The 21,309-nt window shown below is 37.9% G+C and overlaps 2 protein-coding genes across 7 annotated transcripts in view; both read right to left on the bottom strand.

Annotated features, from left to right (window-relative positions):
• The window catches only part of LOC109050314 (retinal-specific phospholipid-transporting ATPase ABCA4-like), a 31,619-nt gene extending 16,075 nt beyond the window's left edge, over positions 1-15,544 (bottom strand). For all 4 annotated transcript variants that reach the window (XM_042752247.1, XM_042752243.1, XM_042752246.1 and 1 more), the window contains exons 1-15: positions 14,843-15,544; positions 14,182-14,294; positions 13,849-13,942; positions 13,142-13,283; positions 12,919-13,058; positions 12,017-12,144; positions 8,721-8,918; positions 6,514-6,603; positions 4,021-4,261; positions 3,789-3,928; positions 2,177-2,293; positions 1,853-2,050; positions 810-1,015; positions 548-724; positions 126-348 (exon numbers count right to left, since the gene is read on the bottom strand). In XM_042752247.1, the coding sequence (XP_042608181.1) occupies positions 126-348; positions 548-724; positions 810-1,015; positions 1,853-2,050; positions 2,177-2,293; positions 3,789-3,928; positions 4,021-4,261; positions 6,514-6,603; positions 8,721-8,918; positions 12,017-12,144; positions 12,919-13,058; positions 13,142-13,283; positions 13,849-13,942; positions 14,182-14,247 (2,160 nt within the window). In that variant the 5' untranslated portion in view covers positions 14,248-14,294; positions 14,843-15,544. The remainder of the gene's footprint in view (positions 1-125; positions 349-547; positions 725-809; positions 1,016-1,852; positions 2,051-2,176; positions 2,294-3,788; positions 3,929-4,020; positions 4,262-6,513; positions 6,604-8,720; positions 8,919-12,016; positions 12,145-12,918; positions 13,059-13,141; positions 13,284-13,848; positions 13,943-14,181; positions 14,295-14,842) is intronic.
• A 127-nt stretch (positions 15,545-15,671) lies between these two features.
• The window catches only part of LOC109050313 (rho GTPase-activating protein 29-like), a 39,005-nt gene continuing 33,367 nt past the window's right edge, over positions 15,672-21,309 (bottom strand). For 2 of the 3 annotated variants that reach the window (XM_042752248.1, XM_042752250.1), the window contains 9 exons: positions 20,967-21,095; positions 20,381-20,479; positions 20,012-20,175; positions 19,673-19,861; positions 19,435-19,572; positions 18,739-18,971; positions 18,318-18,633; positions 17,791-17,905; positions 15,672-17,706 (listed from right to left, as the gene is read on the bottom strand). In XM_042752248.1, the coding sequence (XP_042608182.1) occupies positions 16,760-17,706; positions 17,791-17,905; positions 18,318-18,633; positions 18,739-18,971; positions 19,435-19,572; positions 19,673-19,861; positions 20,012-20,175; positions 20,381-20,479; positions 20,967-21,095 (2,330 nt within the window). In that variant the 3' untranslated portion in view covers positions 15,672-16,759. The remainder of the gene's footprint in view (positions 17,707-17,790; positions 17,906-18,317; positions 18,634-18,738; positions 18,972-19,434; positions 19,573-19,672; positions 19,862-20,011; positions 20,176-20,380; positions 20,480-20,966; positions 21,096-21,309) is intronic. The other variant, XM_042752249.1, reaches the window with a different exon arrangement.

The following is a 21,309-nucleotide window of genomic DNA, read 5'->3' as shown; positions in this document are numbered from 1 at the left end:
CTTTCATAACTGGAACCAACAACCTTTTGTTATTTAACCACTATTCTAATGAAAAAATGAAAAAACAAAAACACTGTTTTACTGGTCTTAGGTGGTCTTAGGGGGTTTTGGACACCATCTCTTACCATGATAATAAGAGTAAGCAGGGCTGTGCTGGAGGCCATCATGAAGAAGGTGTCGATGAACCATGTGCACCAGAGCACACGGTTAGTGACACCCATGGCCTTCAGAGTCTCTTTCAACCTCATCTCCTTCTCCAGCACAATGCTCTTCACCGTCATAGAGACAGAATAGACCCAGGCCAACACCATGAAGATCGGAAAGCAGCGGTTCAGAGTGAGCATGAAGCTATAGCATGGGTCGTCAACAAGGAGAAGAAGACAGATCATTGATTAAAGAAGATTGATGATTGAACATTAAAAAAAACTAATTTATGTGCATAAAACATGGATGCAACAGTATTCAAATTCTGTCAGATACCAATATGGTCCAGGTATATTATGCATCTGTATCTATAAATGTTAAAAATACTCAGTGTGGTACTCACAGATCATCCACATAGCAGGGATAGGGCATCTGCTGTAGGTAGACTCCTAAAGGCCATTCCTTCCCTGTATGGGTCTTTATAATCCCATGTTCTATCATGTCCTGCAGGTAGGCAAATCCTCCCCATATATACCGCAGATCATCCATGGGATCAGCCCTAGGCCCTGGATCCCAGTATCTGATCATAGGAGAGGACATGCAGTGAAATAAATGCAAGGACATTCAAAATCTGAGGAATGGCTCAGCACTGGTTACAGACAGACCTGTCTTTGATCTTGTTAGTTCGCTCCACGACATCAATGTCCATGCGGATCTTGAATTTAACATGAGGGGGCACCTTGGTGGTCCAGGAGTACATGTCAACAAATACCAGCCCTGCCCAAAACTTGCTCTCTCCAAGAAGGTCCTGCGCTCGATGGGTCAACTGGTCCTCATCAGAAATTGCGGAGAACTTGTCCAGGACAAGACACTGTAAATACAGGGGACATATAAGTGATTGTATTGTAACCGTAACTGATTACAAACAAAATCAACCTATTAACTCCATGAATTCAATATTCCTGGATGACCTAATGGAAAATTACTCATAAGATCACGTTTACTTGAGAGTTCAGTGCTGGACCGTCAAACTGAATCAGATCAAGCCGTTCCACTGTTTTAGATCTGCATCAGAATTCAGCACAATAACACTATCCAAAAAGACTTAATTGAATTGTTTGGTGTTAATTTGTTTTGAGCTTGGCATAAGATGGTAGGAGTCTATTTGAGATCTTGGAGACATTGTTCTCCATGTGGCTAGTATGCACTGCCATAAACCAGCCTGTGCTTTTTCTTTGTGTAGGCCGAGTAGACTGACAGCTGTATCGAATTGGACTCATTCGTTGGGTTTGTCTGTCACTCCTCAAGAGCTGCTAGCTGAGACAGAGACAAAGACTAAAGACACACAGTTTAGATAGCAGAGGTCCTGCTCTCGCTGGCACAGGCTGCCTTAAGCTCACCCTGATTTGTATTGAAGGCATTCAGCATTGAACTCTACCATTAAAGAGCTCTCCCACACTGGCAAACTCTCAGTGATAAATCAAACGCTTTTCTTTGTTCTACTTGACATCAGAGAGGCATAGCTGGCTGAGAGTGCCCGCTTGCTTTTCAACCTACAGCTTCTGAGCAGATCCGTCTCTTTTGAAGGACTAAATGACAAGTTGGAAAGTCTGACTTGATGATTGTTCTAAAAAATGCAAGCATACTGCTGACTGCAGATATGTACTGTATATAGCAGATGTATGCTTTTTTTATGCATGAGTGATACCTCTCCATATCGGTTTATAAGGCGAATAACTTGGTCAGTCAGGTTAAAGATGTTCCGCCAGTCAAAGTTAGGCATGTTCTGGTCTCGACCCTCCTCAGGGCCATTGTACAGGAAGTTGAGGATGTGTTGGCCAGTGAATGGAGTGTCTTTGAGGCCTTTGTTGATGTAATCCATCACTGTGGGATTTCTGATGGAGTCCTGAAATATAAAGCACAATATTATGGAACTGAATGAAACTTTGCATGGAATATTGCGCTAAAAATGAAAAAATCTCATGTATTGGTGCCGTCTTTTCAAAGAAAATTTAAGAGACAGTGTTTTTACCCGAAGCATGTTCATCTGTACACCATCCTGAAAGAAGCTCCACACCTGTGGGCCCACCTCCTCCCAGGCCCGACCCATGTTCCTAAGTCTTTCTAACTCTTCAAAGGTGGCGTTTGCCTGGATAAACACACACAAACACACAAACTTACAAAGTTCAGATGCATTCAAAAAAAGTAGGCAAGAACAAATGAAATAATCTGTTTGTTAAGCATTCAATGGCACAGTAACAATAAAGACAGAACAATACTCAGGTGGCAACTGCTCTGAGTTTGACCACAGAATGACTGAATTCCCACCAGGAGCAGTTTACACAGTCCCACTGAAAGCCCTTCTGCATAAACAGAGAAACTGAAGCCTTCTAAAGCTGATCTGATGGGACCACAGCCATGGCCCATTGCCCAGGGCAAGCATGTCCACACCGGAGCTCCCTCCCAGGGGCAAAGGCCTTACCTCCCTCCTTACTCTCCATTTCATTCTCCATCGCTCTTTCATTCTCTGTTTTTTTTTTATTATTTTTTTTTGCTTCCACTTTTCTAACTGTATGATGCACAAGGGAAAGATTCACACAGAGCTGCAGATCACATGCGAGAGACAACAGCATGGCTTAGTGGTTAAAATATCTGAGTTCAAACCCATTTACATTTGATTCATAACACCATTGTGGCCGTGATCAAAATGCTTCTAGAATTGCTCAAGTCTGACTAACCCTGTAAGTAAAATTACAGCACTGTAAGTTGCCATGGATAAGAACATTAAAAAAAGTATCTGGAAAAAGAAAAAAAAAAAAAAATATATATATATATATATATATATATATATATAAATTATATATAAAAAATATTAAGCAGCAAAAACCATTTACAACAACATAATAATAAAATGCATTATTATAATTGAACACTGGTAATTATTGATGATAACTGAGTGCCAAATCACAATAATATAATGATTTCTGGAAGATCATGTGACATTGAAGACTGAAAATTCATCTTCGACATCACAGGAATAAGTTCAGGAATAAGAAAACAGCTCTTTTAAATTGTAACAAGATCTCTCAAAATAACAATATTTTCTGTATTTTTGATCAAATAAATGCAGCCTCGATGAGCATATGAAAATTTCAAAATCAGAAAAAAACGGGCCGTTAATGTATGCCCATTAGACTTTCAGATGCCAAATACATAAAAGCGAATATTATCCAAAGCGATTTACATGACATTAAAGGTATAGTTGCTAGCACCTTGGTGTTGCTAAAACTATCCTCTAATTTTTGAGCCACAGAAATGCTAAGGGTTCACTATTAGTGTTAAGAGATGAAACTTATTTACAGAGCACCCAGCCGAAAAAACTGCAGTCCTGCTTACATAAGAATTTAAGGGAGCAAAAGCCAGTCAGCTGGGTCGTATGTTCTGAAGCGTTCCTAAAACACACGTAGCCTCTATGGGAACCCGTTAGACCTGCGTCATTTCTCCTCTGGCTAACCCGCTGACATGTCTGCAGCAATGTGCTGATTTATCTGACAGGCCCGGAGCGAGATTAGCCGTTGTATTAATGCACTCATCTGCTGTTGTTTCAGTAGTGCGTGTAGTCAAAGAAGAGCTTTTTCTCTTACGTTTTTAATGAGCTGTCTGACAGCAGGGGAATCGGGAGCGTACAGGATTTTGCCCATCAAGAAAGGCTTGACTGAACTCCACACAATCCTTGTGACTGGATTGGACTCCAAATCCTTCATGAGGTCATTACAGAATGGAGCTGAAAGAGATACGGAGTTATGAGAAACACGAGAACATTCTCTTCTCCGCTTTTCCTCTTCATCAGTCTGAAGTGTACAGTACGGTACTCACTGGCCGTGTGGTCATAGTTGTACTTCCCCTCTCCCCGTGTGCTGTTGATGCCCAAAAAGGCTTTGTAGTTGTTATCCTCGTACCAGTTGAAGGAGGTGACCCTGGAAAAGGCCCCTTCTGTGTAGCCACAAAATAAACTGGAGGTGGCGGCCATGAGTTGGCTGAAAGATGGGGAATCATGGGACTGAAGCAGTGGAGAAACCACTTCCAACAGGTCTTGAGAGCTAGGTCTTTCAAACAGCTGTTAAGAAAAAAAAAAAGTTTTTAATTGAATAAATGTCTTTAATTTTCTAAAAACATGATTTCAACATTAATTTTTTAGAATATTGTGGCACCAAAAATTATTCAGATGTTTTAGGCACATTTAATGCATGGAAGTCATTGCACTACTTAACAATGTTTTATTTCTGTTTTGAAGCACAAGGTCGAATTTCACAAAAATGCTTGGCACAAAATTATTTAAAATTATGATAATTTAATGGTTGTCAAACTTGAAACATGGAGAACATGTCCATAGTTAACACATTCACTAAAAATTCATTTTTGAAAGGCATTTTGTGGCCCCCAAATTGCAATTTTGTCCTTAAAATGTTAAAATGAACATTCTGACAATTAAATATGCATGTCTTCTACATAATGTGACATGCATATTGTACATAGTGCACATCTTCAAAAGGGTTCCTATTTTTTAAATGGATACTTTTCATTCATGAAATTGAATGTACAATCACCTTTGTGTACGCAAAAGGATTTTGTGCACAAAATCATTTTTGATTCAGAATTTTGTGCAAAAATTGAAACGCAAATGTCACTGTCTTTCTGTATGAAATAAAGAAAAAATAACTGCATTTTTTTCATGAAATTCTGCATTTTGTACTTTGTTAATTCCTTCAGTCCACAAAATGAGCGAGGTTGCACTTGATGGTCCATACAGGACCAGTTACAAGTCATTAAAAAAAAAAAAAAAAAAAAAAACCTGTTCTGATATATAAAGTTGCAGACACTGATTTGGATATATTATATCCAATACAATGACATGAATATTCTTTATGTTTAACTTAAAAACATTTCAAGGCCCCTGTAGATACAATTACTTCCAACTTATAGAACAATAACAAATAACTCTGTAGCTGTTGTGCTAAAACATTTATAAAGCAGTTGTTACCAAAATTGCAGCAATCTGTACAGTTTACAACAAAGCCATCAAGAAAATTCTTGTATAATAAACAGATAATCTTTTTTTTTCTTCTGACAACATTTCTGCTCATATTCCAGCAATCAAATCATTTCTATCAGCTGTTTAGTTGTTTCGTCCAGATTCACGAATGACTCACTCTTTTGATCTAATTGGATAAACAGGAAATTCCGTTTGATTCATTAGGACAGTTCACTAACGCAATGAATCATTTGCAACAGCTCACTGAAATGATAACAGGATATTTTATAATCGATAAGGCACAAAACAAAAAGAGCGCAGGGTGAGGTGGATATTTAGATATACAATCCAGAAAACAAAACTTACAAATATCTTCTGTTATTTGTCAGTGACAAAACAGCTCTTTTTTTGCACAGTCAGCATGTGAATGTCTCTGCATTGCAGGTAAAGATGATTTATATCCATTTATATCCAAAACAATATTTTTTAAAAAAAGAGTATCAAAATTTGGGCACGCTTTATTGCTCCAATACTGATGAAAGGCTAGAAATGCCCCTGGTAAGAAATATGAATTTCAAATCTGTCATGGAGTCAAAAAGCAAACCAAACCTTTTGGCATCAACCTAAAATCCCTCTGGGTGGGAAAGTCCATTATTTTATAACTAAAACACATCAAAGCCTACAGATACAGGACAGATAATCTGAGCCTCTGGGATCTATGATACAACAGCAGGTTTAGAGAGAGAGAAAACAGTGTCTAGAGATCGTCAGATCAATTGATTCATACAAACTCCTTCAAACAAAAGCCAGCAAGTTCTGCAGAATGCATATTTGTTTCCACACAAGGAATAATTTCGGCAACAGGAGACTGTAAGTTCCTTAAGTTTATTCATCACGTTGGTCTCAACACGTCTGGCCCATGGCACGGAGAACTTGACTGAAAAGGAATTCGGAAAATGAGTAACTGGCGTCGAGGTCCCTCTCAACCTGGCGACAGACAAAAGACCAGCCACACCGACAGGAAGTCCCTCACTGTAGAGCTGCAAGCACACTGACACCATTTAACCATCACACATCGACGTCTACCGTACTGTCTGTGAGGCATATCCTCATGTTTCAGCAGGGTCCAAAATGCCCTCACCAGTGAACTAACCACATATGAACCTCAGGTTTATTTACAGTGACAATCTGACTGAGAAACAGCCGGAATTAGGTTTCCGCAGACACAGGAATGATATCTCCATATCCGTATGTTTGCGTAAAAAGCCAGGCGGAGGAAACCGTGATTTCCTGATCGCTAAAAATACAGCTACATTTTTAGAGGGCCTCATACGTACCGCTTTCAGCTTTTCAGACACGTCAGGCAGAAGTCGGGCCCAGAAGTGCAGGTCGAGTCCATTGGAGTAGTTATCAAGAACCAGAGGAAGCTGGGAATGAGAGGAGAGATGGAAATGCAACCATCTATATTAGACAAGGTCGATGGCTTAGACAGATAGACGTACAGTACATTCAACACATTAACTGTCCTAATGACATTGCCAGCAAGTGTTTAGGATTTTTTTGGAAAGACAAATTATCATTGTTTCCAATGTTTTGTCAGTCAATGACAAGTTCATTTTATTTAGCAAATTAAAGGCCTTTTAGTATCTTTTTTTTGGGCCACTCAAAATTACAGCAAGGGAAATTCCTTCACCGCGACAGCCCTAGCATGTTGCTCACACCCTGTCTTCTGAGATGTAACATTTCCAGAAATAATATTTCTTCCAGGGGCTGCCCAGCTACTTTACAATGGATCAGGATGGACCAGGTTCAGGAAATGGTGTGTGGGTGTCACAGAAGCAACCCAAATATGAGACATCCTTCCTATCAGACTTTTTTTTTCTATAATACTAAAGGAGTGACCTCTAACATGTTTTATATTGTTCCAGCCACCAGTGTTTGCATATGACTAGCATTTCAACAAAAAACAGAGTCATTGTGCTGATAGCAACACAGTGGCTTTGGATAAAAGAGTAAACCAAATGAATTCACATTAATGTGTTCATGTAAATATCTGCTCTGAAGAGGAAGGGTTGATCCAGGAACATGTCTTATTTGGCAAAAACATGGTGACCAAGGGTACAGACTCTGTATTATTCTTTCAAGCTCTCACAGGCTTTAGTCCAGCAGAAGTGTGTTGATTGTAATCTCATTACTGAAATAGGCCATGTCAGTTCGCTCCACTAACACTGATCGGGTGACTCATGCTAACGCCCCTCTGTCCTCTCCCCGCACTCATCCTGAGACCATTAACTACCAAGAACAACCAGGAAGGGTGTGTGGGATTTTGTTACTAACTCTACAAAAATTCAGGAGCTTTCATCAAACAGGAAGCACAAAAATGAGCACTTACTTTTGCTATCATCAGTCTTCCTGTTTGCAGTTTCATTTACAAATTACTTAATTTAGAATAATAAAATGATAATAAAATGCTCTAATTAATCGTCAGTCTTCCTGTTTTCAGTTTCACTTACAAATACAGAATTTTGAATAATAAAATGTTAACAAAATGCCATAATCAATTATTTTTTAATTTTTTTTTTTTTCAGTTTCAATGATAATAAAATGAAAAAAAAGAGTGGAAAGAATTTTTAAAATCAAATGTAAATTTTTGATGTTTTTTAATGTTTTTGAATATGGGATCCTTTTCTATAACATTTATAAGCCCACATATAAGATTTCTTAAGTAAAACATTATTTTTATTATAAAGTACAAGCTTGACCAGCATTGTTTTGCTGGTGATCAACATGCTAGACCATCATAAACCAGACAAGACCTGCATGGAAATTAATGCAGGCTTAGGGAACCTGTTTTTGCATTGCACTGTACTGCTTTTCCACAGTCTTTCTTTGTAAACATGCACTAGACGAACATATTTGCATCTCGTGTCTTTTGCAAAATCTTGCACATGTTGCAAAAAACCTGTTCTTAAATCATGCTACTGATGAATTAAAGTTCATCTTTAAAAAATGCGTCTCTAGACCTTGCGTTTTGCAAAGTCAGCTGACATACTTAGCATGTTTTTTTTTTTTTTTTATGCAAAAAACGCATTCTGTCTGCAGCCCGGCTGGCCAAAAAATTTTAATTCTGCCATAGCTCCAAACCTGTATGACTTTCTTTCTTCTGTTGAACACACAATAAGACATTTTAAAGAATGTTGATTACCAAACAGCTCTGGCTCACATTGTATTTTTTGTCCATTCAATAGAAGTCAAAGGGAACCCAAATTTCCATAATATTCTTCAAAATACTGTATGTTCCACAGAAGAAAGAAAGCCATACAGGTTTAAAACGACATGAGTCAGTCAATAGTCATTTTAAACTGGTCTTTTAAGTGTGTACTAAATTCTGACCCATAATTCTTTGTTGCCTCCACCCAAAACAACAGCTCTTCTGACTTCCCTCATAGTTGACATAGCTATCTGTGTCAGCACTTCCTCTACACCCAAACCCATTTCCAGCATTTACAGATATTGTTAGTGGTTTTATTGAGTGTGGACTAACCAAGCGGAAAAGTTTGAAGAAGTCAAGACTGGCGTAGAATTTGTCCTCAATGATCTGAAGACGCTGCGGGGTGAGAACACACATGGCATTGCGCACGGCATACAGGCCCCAACGGCTCGGGAAAATAAGGAAACGCTCAAGAAGAGTCCGACTGCAGGCGATGTCCTTCAGATGGAGATCAGGAACTCCATATGCAAACTGAGAGAGAAAGAGAGTGACAGACAGTGAAAAACAGAATGAACAGATTAAGAGGTGAGGGGAGTTAATGCTGCTGTGCTAGTCTGAGCCGGACTTAAACACTCAGCAGTAGTAAAATGTTTCTGGAATACAAATAATACACAGTAAAGAGTGATTTGTAAAACATGAACATCAGTCTAGAATTAATATAAAATAAATAAGTTGGTATCATACTAAATTAGTCATTAATCAATCAACACCAACACTTTCTTATCATTAATCACTTTCCCCCATGTTGTTATATATTTTTTGTGCCACAAGGATGCGCTGCTTCTACGTGTATTTAGCTTTGATTTGAAAGAAAACAACGTATCCCTTGTGGCACGGATGATACAGAAGAGCATACGCAGCATACGGTAATATGGAGAGACACAGAGGAGACTGTGACAAAGGAATTGTTGAATAAAGTCGTTATTTTTGTTTTCTTTGCTTACAAAAAGTGTTCCTGTCGCTTCATATAACCCAGATTGCACATCTGATGGCAGATGGAGTATTCTGATGACGACTTCCATACCTTTCATGGACCTTGACACTGTTATTTACTTGGCAGTCTATGGGACAGTCACAGGCCTCCCGGTTTTCATCCAAAATATCTTAAATTGTGTTCCGAAGACGAACAGAGCTTTTACGGGTTTGGAACGACATGGGGGTAAGTGATTAATGACAAAATTTTAATTTTGGGGTGGAGTATCCCTTTAATCATAAGACTGAAGATACTAGCACCCAAAATGCTGAAAAAGAGACACCAATGCGATTAGCATCAAGGCTAATTTTATGGTGGCCATAGAAAGAAATATTAGCATTAGCAATTAGCAAACCTGTGCTCAATCTTCAATCAAACATCTTTAAAAGAATACCATCAAGTTCCCTGTAGAATAGCATTTCAACTCAAGGAAGGGGCAGAATTTAAGAGGACGGCAACAAAATCGGAGGAAATTATTAACATCCCAAGACATCCTGAAGCACTTTTAGCCATCGGTGTAAATCACAAAAAAAACAAAAACAAAAAAACACTTCTGAGGTGTTCCTGCCTGCTACCATAAGACAATATAATATCTGCTACATATACAGTATGATATACATATTTACATAATCCATATGCTTTTAAATTATCCGCCATCTGTGTGTGTGTGTAATATACAGTATACAGGAGAGATCACATATAATATTAAATATATGTATGTAATGCATAATTTGAATTAGAGCAAAATTATAATGTTCAAAAATGTGGCATCATTTTATTCAGCAAGGATACATTGAATTGATCAAAAGTGACAATAATATCTCTAATATCAGTAATGATTCTAATATTACAAAATATTTCTATTTCAAATAAATATCTTCTATTCACTTTCTATTTATCAAAGAATCCTGAAAATATCATGGGTTCCATTAAAAAATTAAGCATAACAACTGTTTCAACGTTGAAAATAAGAAGAAATGTTCATTGAGCGCTAAATCATATTTGAATGATTTCTTAAAGCTCATGTGACATGAAGGCTGGAGTAATGATGCTGAAAGCTTTATATCACAGGAATAAATTACATTTATAAATGTATTAAAATAGTAAACAGCTGTTTTAAATTGTAATGATATTTCACAATATGACTCTTTTTACTGTATTTTTGATTAAATGAATGCAGCCTTGGTAAGCCCTCTTTCCAAACATAAAGCCTTTAGATTCCAAACACTGAATGGTAGTGCATATGCAGTTTATATTTCATATTTATATATTTCTCCTTCACACTTGTTTCCCTTACTGAGAAATGATGTTTCAAAGCTCAAAGTGTCTCTTTGCCTCAGCAATGAGATGTGCACTTGGATGAAACATGGATCTAAATCAGTGTGCAAAAACCCAACTGGAAAACCTCCAGCTTCATGCATCCAGCTTTCTTTCTCCCTGTGTTCCTCGCTCTTGCTTGCTTTCATTAGTAGCTAAGGACTTATCCAACCAGAACATTCCATCTTGCTCTGTACGCCCCTGCTGGCTGACTGGCAGCACCTCTGAGAAAGCCTTCAAAATGCCTTGCATTCCTCTCCGTTACATTTCCATATGAAAGTGACTCGGACTCTGATGTTCTTGTGTTCATACTATCACTTCCTCTGGACCACCTCCTCAACGCTGCCCTGGAGATCAAAGGAGATGTAGTCTTGTGCAAACCACCATCCATGCATTGTTCACACTGAAAAATAAAGCCACCAAGAATCTCGGGCTGGGTAACATGGGGACCAGGTTTGACCAGAGTCGCTGGGGGTCTGATTAGTCGCAGTGGCCTGGGATGACAAATATATACATCACAAAGAGCTGAGAAAGCCAAACATGCAGTCTGATGCTGAACAAACGGGCACTTGAGAACCAGCCAAGATTCTCTCGCAGTCTCAAACAGAGACATTCAAGTCCACCAACAAAGTCTATTTACATGCATAGAAAGCAGATGATTTTTTTTGTCTCGGCGACCAAGTCAATCTGCTTATCATTCACGACTTAATTAGACAATCACAAAAAAGGCTGCTTCAGGTCAGCGACCTCTCTGAGATCTCAGAGGCTTACTGTAAATAGTGCTAATTAAAGATGCAGCGATATAAAAATTTGGGGAAATACAGATAATAAGAGACGATTATTATTTTCATAAAATATATAATAAAATTGTATTTGTTTTTGTCTTAATAAATGACTACTATTTTGTATAAATAAATTCAAATTAAATTTAATTAAAAATTAATCTTATTGAATTATATTAAAACATGAAAAAAATGAAAGAAAATACACTAAAAACTAAAATCAATAAATATTTGTTTTGCTAAAGATCATTTAACAGTGTTAATAAATTATTAGTTTTAAAATTATTTTATATTTAATTTAAACCAATCACACAAAAAAGAAAAAATAAGAAAAAATTAAATAAAATGAATTTGAATCAAATTTCTTTTTTTTCCCCCTCAAAAACTGTTATTTTTATTGGAAAACATACAGAATTAGAATATTTAACCACAAAATAAATTATTTAATATATTATTAATGTCAATTTTTTGGTTCCAATAATTATAAACAAGGTCACCTGTTCAGGGCGGATCTGTGAACGGACCAGCTGATCTACCACAGAGTCTGAGAGAGGAACATCTCTGAGCAGGTATGAAGTGAGAGTTTCATCGTCCTTCAAAATATCCTCCACTTTCACACCTCGACCTGCAGATGAAATGAACAAAATGTGTGAACAGGATTTCAATAAGATGAAAGAATGCTACACTTCAACACTTAAGAGATGCTCAGCTGGAAGGATTTCAGCAGCATGACAATCATTCAGATGAGACGAACAGATAGACAACAGCTCTGGTATTCCAGGCATCCACGGCCTGCTGAAATTTGGCCAAAATATCCCTCTTTCTGTGCTTATTTTTAAAAGAAACTGAGAAGAGGGGGTGAAAGAGGAGAGAGATTCTGGTGTGAATCAGTGCCAGGAACCTAGAGGAGCCAGAGACTCTTTCACACGACACAAAAACAAAGTCATGGGTATTTTTTCTCAAGGGTCATGGAGCTATTAGCACTTTGAACGCAATCTGCTGCACGTAGGACTGAGTTTAAGACAGTTTCTTCTGCCAGGAACCAAAGGTTTTCACCATAATGCTCTGGACAATCCTACAATGCAGTCAATCACCAGAGGACAATCAATCACATTCTGCTGATGGCCACACGCGTTTGTTTGTTTTTTAGCAAGAACAGGCCCATTAGGGCTGTCTGCATAGGAATGTCTGATTCAAACCCAGATAACGTCTATTTGTGTGTCCTATCAAGAGGTAAACAAATGGAAGTGCTTTCTCTAAAAATAATAGCATGGAAGGAACATAAGCTTCTTAGCATTTCCCATGAAAGGACCTCTTCAAGGCAGATTGAACATGTGATGTAATCTGAGAGCGTGGTGTAAACAGTGAAGGAACGGCTGGGAAACTGAGGTTTGCTGACCCGCGATCAGATCGGGATTGGTCCGTAGGGTGTCCATGAAGTTGCTCATGGTCACGAGTTCCCGCCATAATCGTCCCAACTGCAGAAACTCTGTATCTTCGAACAGGAGCTCCTGTGCGTCCACCCAAAACCGAGCCAGTCTGAACAGAGAGGGGTGAGTGCATGTATCAGAGCGATGGAGGACTAGTTCATATTCACTGTTTGTACATGCAAATCAACTCACATTGAGTTGTTGTAGTTGGACACCAGGCCTGGAGACTCTCCACGGGTTGGGTGCTGGAAACAGGGATTGTTGGCATTGCAGAAGATGCCTTGGATCCATGGAAGGATGCCAGTGGAGGGCATGGCTTTGTTTGGGAAGTGACCTGAGGTGGAGAAAACTGGTTATTATTGCCAACAAAGGAGCATATGCATCACAAACATCAGCCAACTTCAGTGGGAACTTGCTGCTCTTTGAATATGACACTAGAAATGTTGTGTATAAGTAATGACTTTAAAGATATTATATATAAAAATAAAAACTATATAAATATATTATTTTTAGCATATATATACTAATTTAAAAAATACAATTATTACAAATATATTATAACAATATTAAATTATATATATATATATATATATATATATATATATATATATATATGTATATATATATATATATATATATATATATATATATATATTATTCATAGTAATAATATTATAAATAATAAATAAATAAATATAAAGTAATAATAGTAATAATAATATAAAATAAAATTTATTCATATATTTATACACCTTTTTCTTAATAAAAAATCACAAAAATATAAACTAATTATACTAACATCTGTCTTGTAATATATCTTTGTTTCTTTTTTTAAGAAAATAAAATTATTAAAAATGTATTTAATTATAACTATTAAAATAATTTTCAAGCATCCATACATTCATGTTGGCGGTAAAGTGGGTTCGCTCTTCTCAGCCAAACCAGTCCAATAAATAGCACCACAGGCCACATAATCTCCATAAAGAGCCGTGTCTGGGGTGAAAATGCAGGAAATATATTAGAAATGCTCAAGATTGCAGTAAACGGATCCTGTTTGTTAATAGTTATACTGTAAACCCCTTGATTTGTACCCAGCTACTCACATGAGGCTGTTTGAGTCCTAGAACAAAATCTTAATCCTATATTCATTGCATGACGAGAATTGACTTTTACTCAATGTAATTTTCTAGATTTCCTATGCATATCATGAGGAAATAAGCTGAACATTTCACCTTCTGCCTCTTGCGGACAGTCCAGTTTTTCCAGAGGAGCAGCCGCACCTGGCTGTTGGTTCCCATGACCGCTGCTCTTTACCCCCACAGGGGGTCACATACAGGTGCCCTACCTGGACAAAACAACCACAGACCAAACCCTCACGCACAGTTCATCTCAAACATTCCAGCACGGTTGTATATCTGATCGTTTTAAGATATGTTTGAGTAAAATGCACCAGTGGTCTAATCCCAACATATGAATAATACACAGAAGACCTCATACATACTGTCCCAAATCAGTTTTACAGAAATAGTGTCTCACAAACCCCAGTGAGCAACCCAACGGCAATAGAGCAAAACCTATAGCCATGTACTGTAGGATGAGGTAGCAACCAAATCAGTTTCTTATTTCTATCCCTCAGAAAGGTGCAAAATAAACACACAGACTAAGAAATAGTTAAAAGTGTATCTGGACAGATCATACAGTAAGACCAATCATGAGACATAATGAGACGAGTAATGAATTGTGTGGGCTGTCAATACGGTTCACCGTATCAGAGACAAACACAGTTCTCTTACGTAACAGGCCTGAATGCTCCTTTATGTAACACCCAATCACCATTCATTCGGAAAGGGCTAAAAGACAAATGTTAAACATAATTAAACAGGAAGAACTCACCTCAGGAGAAGAACGGTCTTTTACGCTTACATCTACTGAAGCTCATGGCCGTCTTACTCAACCGACTGTAGATGTGTTACAGACACAAAGCAGGTTTCTAATCTGATTGATTTAAGCTCCTTTCACCAGTGAAAGAGCCAGTGCTCTGAACCCAGTCTATGCTTCATCGGACCTGTGACATAACTAACAGCCAATTGGAGGCGAATATGAAGTCTTATAAATTCAAACTCATTTATTAGTGGTGAATATACTATATATAGACCGGGGCAAGTTGTCACAAGTTAAGTTGAAGTATGAAAGGCTACCAGAAAGAAAGAAAGAAAAAGAAAGAGCTATTTTTACAGAAAATACATTTTCTTTTATGACAACATGCCCCAATGGCCGCCACACATAACAATATTAGGATTCATTTATGCAAAAACTCTCAAAACATTAAAATGCATATCTGGTCATAGTTTAGTACTAGCATTTTTTTTTAAATTTACATATATTTTCTCAGAATTAGGTACCTTTAATATTAAAACACATTTGCATAAAATTTTATATACAACTATAAATAATGTATAAAATGGTATTTATCTCAAGATGCGTTATATCAGGATGCACTAGGATAATAAATGAGGCATAAACAACCAATAATAAGTGATGCTAATCATATTTAAACAATTCTTTATGTGCATTCACAAATTTTTTAATGTGAGATGTAGTAAGGAATATAGCTCGAATTTTGGAATAGGGCTTCAAAAATGCCTTTTTTTGCACATAATGAGAGTAGCACAATCAGAGAAGCAGATCAGGACAGTTTCAAGTAAAAACGTGAAATCAAATATGACATCAGCTGTGGTTTTAATAAGTTACAAGTGTGTATTCTCACATGTACCTGTTTTTACACTTGAAGGAAGGTAAGACACATTATCATGTTTTATCATCACATCAGATACATGGGTGCCATTTACAAAAGACACAGATTGAGTCTTAAACCGGACTAAAATGTGGTTTAGACCAGCTAATTTGTGTTGTACAACCAGTTAGTGGACTCTCATAAATGAAGGCACTTGCTTTGGCTTGACTTGCTTGTTTTAATCATATTGACATTTCAGTTGTTGTTGATATGAACCATTAAAAATATGAATTAAAAAAAAAAAAAAAACTTTGGGCAAACTGTTACAATATTATATGAACACTAAATGCAGTAGGCTATGTGGGCCAAAATGCATTTCTCTCTATTAACAGACTAAAAGCAATAATATAAACATTTCTGTATAAAAAAAGAAAGAAACAAAACAAAAATAAAAAAATACCTGTTTGTTGTTCTTGAATAACAAAATTAACACTGCATGTAGTTCAACCATTGAGTAGCGAGAAAAAAAAAAAAAAATGTTGTTCCAAAGGCTATTAAGTGCATTTTATGATTATTATAAAGTGACGAAACTCAACTGTAACAGCTTGGTCAATTTGGTTTTGGAGTAAAACATAAAAATACAAAAATACACAGAATATATATTTATATATTTTTTTTTAAACAAAAAATAATCCATATACAGTGTAAATGAAATTGCACAGTGACAGTGACGTTCTGGAGTTATAATGCAAAAACGGGTTGTTTTGACCTTGCATTGGTGCACAAGTAATGTGATAAAGTAAAAAACATTAAGTGCATACTATGTAAATTCTTGTCCAAGTGGTTTGTTTGATTATTACAAACAGCAGATGCGGAATATATTAATATATAGATACATATAGATATATATACCACGTCCTTGGATCTCTTCACAGTTATGGAAACATATGTCCACATACACAAAACAGGGTCGTCTCTAAAATTCATGGATCAGAGACACAAGCTCCCTGGACCCAATACACATCCCCTCGTCCTGGGATGAAGTTCGCAGTTGTTCCCCATTCACCGAATCGTACTCAAACAAAATGAGCCTCCCTGTGTTCGAGATCCTGCATACGGCGCGATCTGAGTCTCTGGTATACAGGTTTGGTCTCGTTTTGTCCGAGCTCCTCTGGACTGGAGCTGGGAGACTGGGGGAGCGGATGCGGGTCTGTATTGTGGGCATCTGGCTCCGGCGATGGTTCTGGATCCAAATCTGGCTCAGGCTCATCAACCGAGACTTCCACCCCAAACCCTTCCTCCTCATCGTCGTCCTCCTCCTCCTCTTCTTCCTCAGTGCTGTTTGCGGTTGCTCTAATAGTCTTAAACTCAACCTCTGTTAAAGATTTGGATCGGCTACCTGGAGGTTTGTAGAATGTTCCAGGAGGAGGCTGCAGAGTTCTGGGAGGCCTGAAGACTGTGGGAACAGGGCAGTATTCGCTAACGTTTCCTTCCCTACGCAAAGTCCGCCCAGGCCTCACAGCAATGGTGTAAGGTCTGTTAGAAAGAACAGTGTTGGGGGTTTTGGTGTGTACTGAGAAAGACGAAGATGTGAGAGGTGTAGTATGAATGCTGGCGTCGTTGGTCCCGGAATCAGCAACGGTCACAACCGTCTTCGGATTGATGTCATGATGCTTATATTGCTTGTCCCATGTCCGCCGTAGCATCTGCGTATCGATGTATGATTTCCTGTAATGGTTTCCCGCTCTGGACTTGGGCTTCTCCTCTTCGGACACCTCCTCGATGATGGGATCTCGACTGTGGTTGTCATCCTGCTCTACGGCGTTCTTCACGTTACATTCGTCCACCTTGGTGAGGTTGAGGAGCCGCTCGGCTGGCATGCTGATTGGTCGAGAGGTCAGCTTGGGTCTCGGAGGCCGTAGTTGAACTCTGGTGACGTGGTTACGCCGGCTGAGACCGGGCGAGTTTCGCATTTCAGGAACGCTTGACGATAGGAGCTTGTTGATGTCCACTCTATCACTAACTGCATGTAAAGAAGAGAAAAGTTGAAGTTTGGTTGTTTGATAATCACTGTATGGGTTTTTTAGCCAAGAAAAACAACTCTGACCTGCAGCGAAGTCTTTGTCAGTATTTATCTTCCCATCTTTCACCTCATCCATCAGGTGTGTAGAAGGTATTACGGAGGAGTGTCTTTTATACATCTTAGCTTTTGGCTGTTGCTGCTTTGAGACAATGAAACAAAGGCAAAAATTAAGTTTTTATTTGATTCAAGGAGTTTTCATTTGGTAGACTTCCAAGATTTCATTAGATTTTTTCTGCTGGAAAAAACAGTTGGTGGACTTAGTTTTCATTAAGCATGGTGGATAAGACTGGACCACAAAGAACCCAACTGTTACTGGTCAAAGGAGGTCCTAACCAGTCCTAACTAGCTTGATCAAGATGGTCCAACCAGGAAACAAACCAACATCTTGACCAGGTAATAACAAGGTTGTGGACCAGTTTGAAACCTATCAAAGCTGGTTTTAAGGACTTTCCAGTAGGAGAGCAAGTTATAAAGTATATTTATTAATTATTTATATTCCAAAAACAATATTTTCACCTATTATCAACATTAACATCAACAAACAGTCTCACCTCTTTAATGTCCACCAGGGACTTTGAATGTCGGCTGAGCTGCTGTTCCTTCTCCTCTGGGGTGAAGCGTGATTTGATGGGGAGTGGAGAGCTCTCTGCTACAGGTGAGGAAGGTGGAAGAGGACTCAGAGGAGTGTCGAAGATCATCTCATAATGGCGGATCAAAAGCTCCACGATCAGGGCCTGGTAGGGGTAGTCCACCAGAGAGGACAGGGAGACCTCTGCATCTGCCTGTCGGGGCTTGATCAGTGTGGGACCAAAGATGATGCCTAGATTACTGGCAGTCATCTTGTTCTCATCTGCCCTTTCTGTTACCCTATAAATAAACAACAGTTAACAGTGTTTGGTTAGAATAAATGCACAAATAACATGACAGATTTCCATATTTGTGTTTGTTTGTGTCTGTGTGGGAGTCAAACACCTGTGCAAGTGCTGAATAAGGAACTGCAGGGTTTTGTAGTGGGCTGAAGGAAGCTGACGCAGCAGATCTTTAATCTTGAAGAGGACCCGGTTGAGCTCTACGCTGATCTGCGGGCTGTCGGCGGTGGGTCTTCCTCTTGATGCCTCTACCTCATCAACAATGATACTCTGACTCTCTTTAGCCAATCCGATGAAGTCATTATAGTATCGGAAAAGAATCAGGGGCTCTGGGAGCTGAGGGGTATAAAATTATCCTTTTTATTATTAAAAAACATGCAATCATTTTTACTTTATTTTATAAATAAATATTTTTTATTAAAATAGCAGAGCTACTAATCAAAAATAAATTAGGGCTGTAAAATCAATTAATCGCAATTAATCTAAGATAAAAGTAAATAAAAGATTGAGTTTAATATTTGTGTATAAGTACATATTAAATTTAAGAAATATAACCTGTATGTGTGTGTATTTATATATACATATAAATATATACAGTACACACATATATATATAATGTAAACACAAACTTTTATGTTGGATGCGATTAATCGCGATTAATCATGATTAATCGGTTTGACAGCCCTAAAATCAATAAATAAATCAAATAAAAGGGCTAATAATCAAGTTTCTTAAATAATTAAATTGCAATAATTATAAGCATTAAAAAAATATTTGTAAAGATAAGTTTGACAGACACCTGTCGTAGGTAGAGTTTGAGGACGTTGCTGATATCGTGAGGGTAGAGATCCGAAAGCTCAACCAGGTCTTTGCCGTTCTCAAAGGCTTGACAAAGCTTCTCCACCCGTGATTTGGCACCGTTAACACGGTAAATTCCCTTTTTAAAAAAACAACAAAACATCTCCTTTCAGTCTTGCTCAACATTTACAATTCATATCCTCCAGGAAACACATAAGACATAAAGAGGAAGTACACACCTTGATGTTCAGCGCCCTGTTTTCGATCTCCGAGGTGCATTTTTTGATGATGAAGGGGATTCCATCAGGGCTGTTCTTGGCTGCCTGAGCAAAGTCGATAGCAAATAGGTGCAGTTTTCCCTGTAGCTTTTTATGCCCACACTGGATGGCAAGAGTCTCCAAACACTTCTTATGACAGGCAAGAGAACACTGAAAACAACATGATCGATGAAGATTAGATTACATAAGTAAATCCCTGTGAATGATATTTCACCTTTAACGCATGAAAAGGCATTTGCAGCAAAAACATGAAAAAGCATTATCTTACAAATAATAATGTAATTGTGTGTAAGGACTCACTTCCTCGCATTCAGCACCGTGAAATACCACAAGACTTTCACACTCCCTGCACTTCGATGGAGCACGGAGCTTCCTCAGCTTGTGTGTCTGTGCCGCTTTAGACATCTGCGTGTTGCGGAAGGGTCCAGGAGAGCTGGCTGCCTCAGTTATCATTTCACTTAGACCTGAAAAACAGAGTTTAGAGTTTTATTTTTGCTCTGTTCATTAGGATATTTCAAAAGGACTTTGAAAAATCTTTCCTTCCAGCAACTTTTCTAGCGGACTGTCAGCATGCTTGGACAACATTCTGTGCATTCTGTACAATATGTATGCAATGTCAAACAGCAAGAGAGCATGTTTGGAAGTGTTATTCAATGTACAAAACTTCACCATTATCTGAAGGAGATGGTGGTTCTCTCTCATCCAGATCATCTGCTGAAGACATGGTGCCTGTGGATGGGGTTCTGGGAAGCCTTCTCTTAAAATCACCTGGAAAATGGCAGATTTTTTGTTTCAATACTTTATTTTTACAATTATTACAAATGGATTATTGTAAAAAGCATTCTTTTACAAAACTGTATTATTACAAAAATATTATTACAATATATATATTTGTGGAACCCATGATGCAGGATTCTTGTTTAATAAAAAGCTCAAAATTGTTCATAACAAAGAAATAACATTATAAATGTCTTTACTGTCACTTGTAAACAATTTAATGCTTCATTGCTGTATAAATGTATTAATTTCTTTGAAAAAGTCTTATTGACTTGGTAATGCATTTGAGAGTAAACATGAATAGAATGTTACTGTATGCACTCGATGACTTTCTGGGTAATTATGCAGCAGAAAGCGTGACTGGTTGGTTTACCATAACTATGTTACGCACACTTATGACACAAGAACTGTCGATCATGTGTGTTTTCTGCCTCAAGCAAAAAGAGATTGATAAGAGTAAGAGTGAGTGTTGCTGTACCTGGGCTTGCTGTAGGGGAGTCCATAGAGCGAGATTCACTGCTTCCTCCAGCGCTCTCAGAGTCACTGCACATGCCTCCACCCTGACTGCTGGACCTCCAGACCCGGAATGGACCATGGATCCTCAGAGCTATTGAACACAACATTCAGAAACTTTTATCTGAATACAAAAGTTCTGCTTGAATATATACTGTATGTTTATCCATCATTGTGTCATGACTGATTCATGAACAAATGACTCTAATGACGCAGTCAATTTCTAGTGAATCATAACCATATAGTGTACCAGTTTACAGTGATGCCTGAAACAAATGACTCTTATGAACAAGTTCTTTTTACAGAAG

Source organism: Cyprinus carpio, chromosome B24, assembly GCF_018340385.1.
Source record: "Cyprinus carpio isolate SPL01 chromosome B24, ASM1834038v1, whole genome shotgun sequence".
NCBI classification, from domain to species: domain Eukaryota; kingdom Metazoa; phylum Chordata; class Actinopteri; order Cypriniformes; family Cyprinidae; genus Cyprinus; species Cyprinus carpio.
The sequence above is the reverse complement of the archived record's forward strand: the minus strand, read 5'-3'. Positions and strand labels throughout refer to the sequence as shown.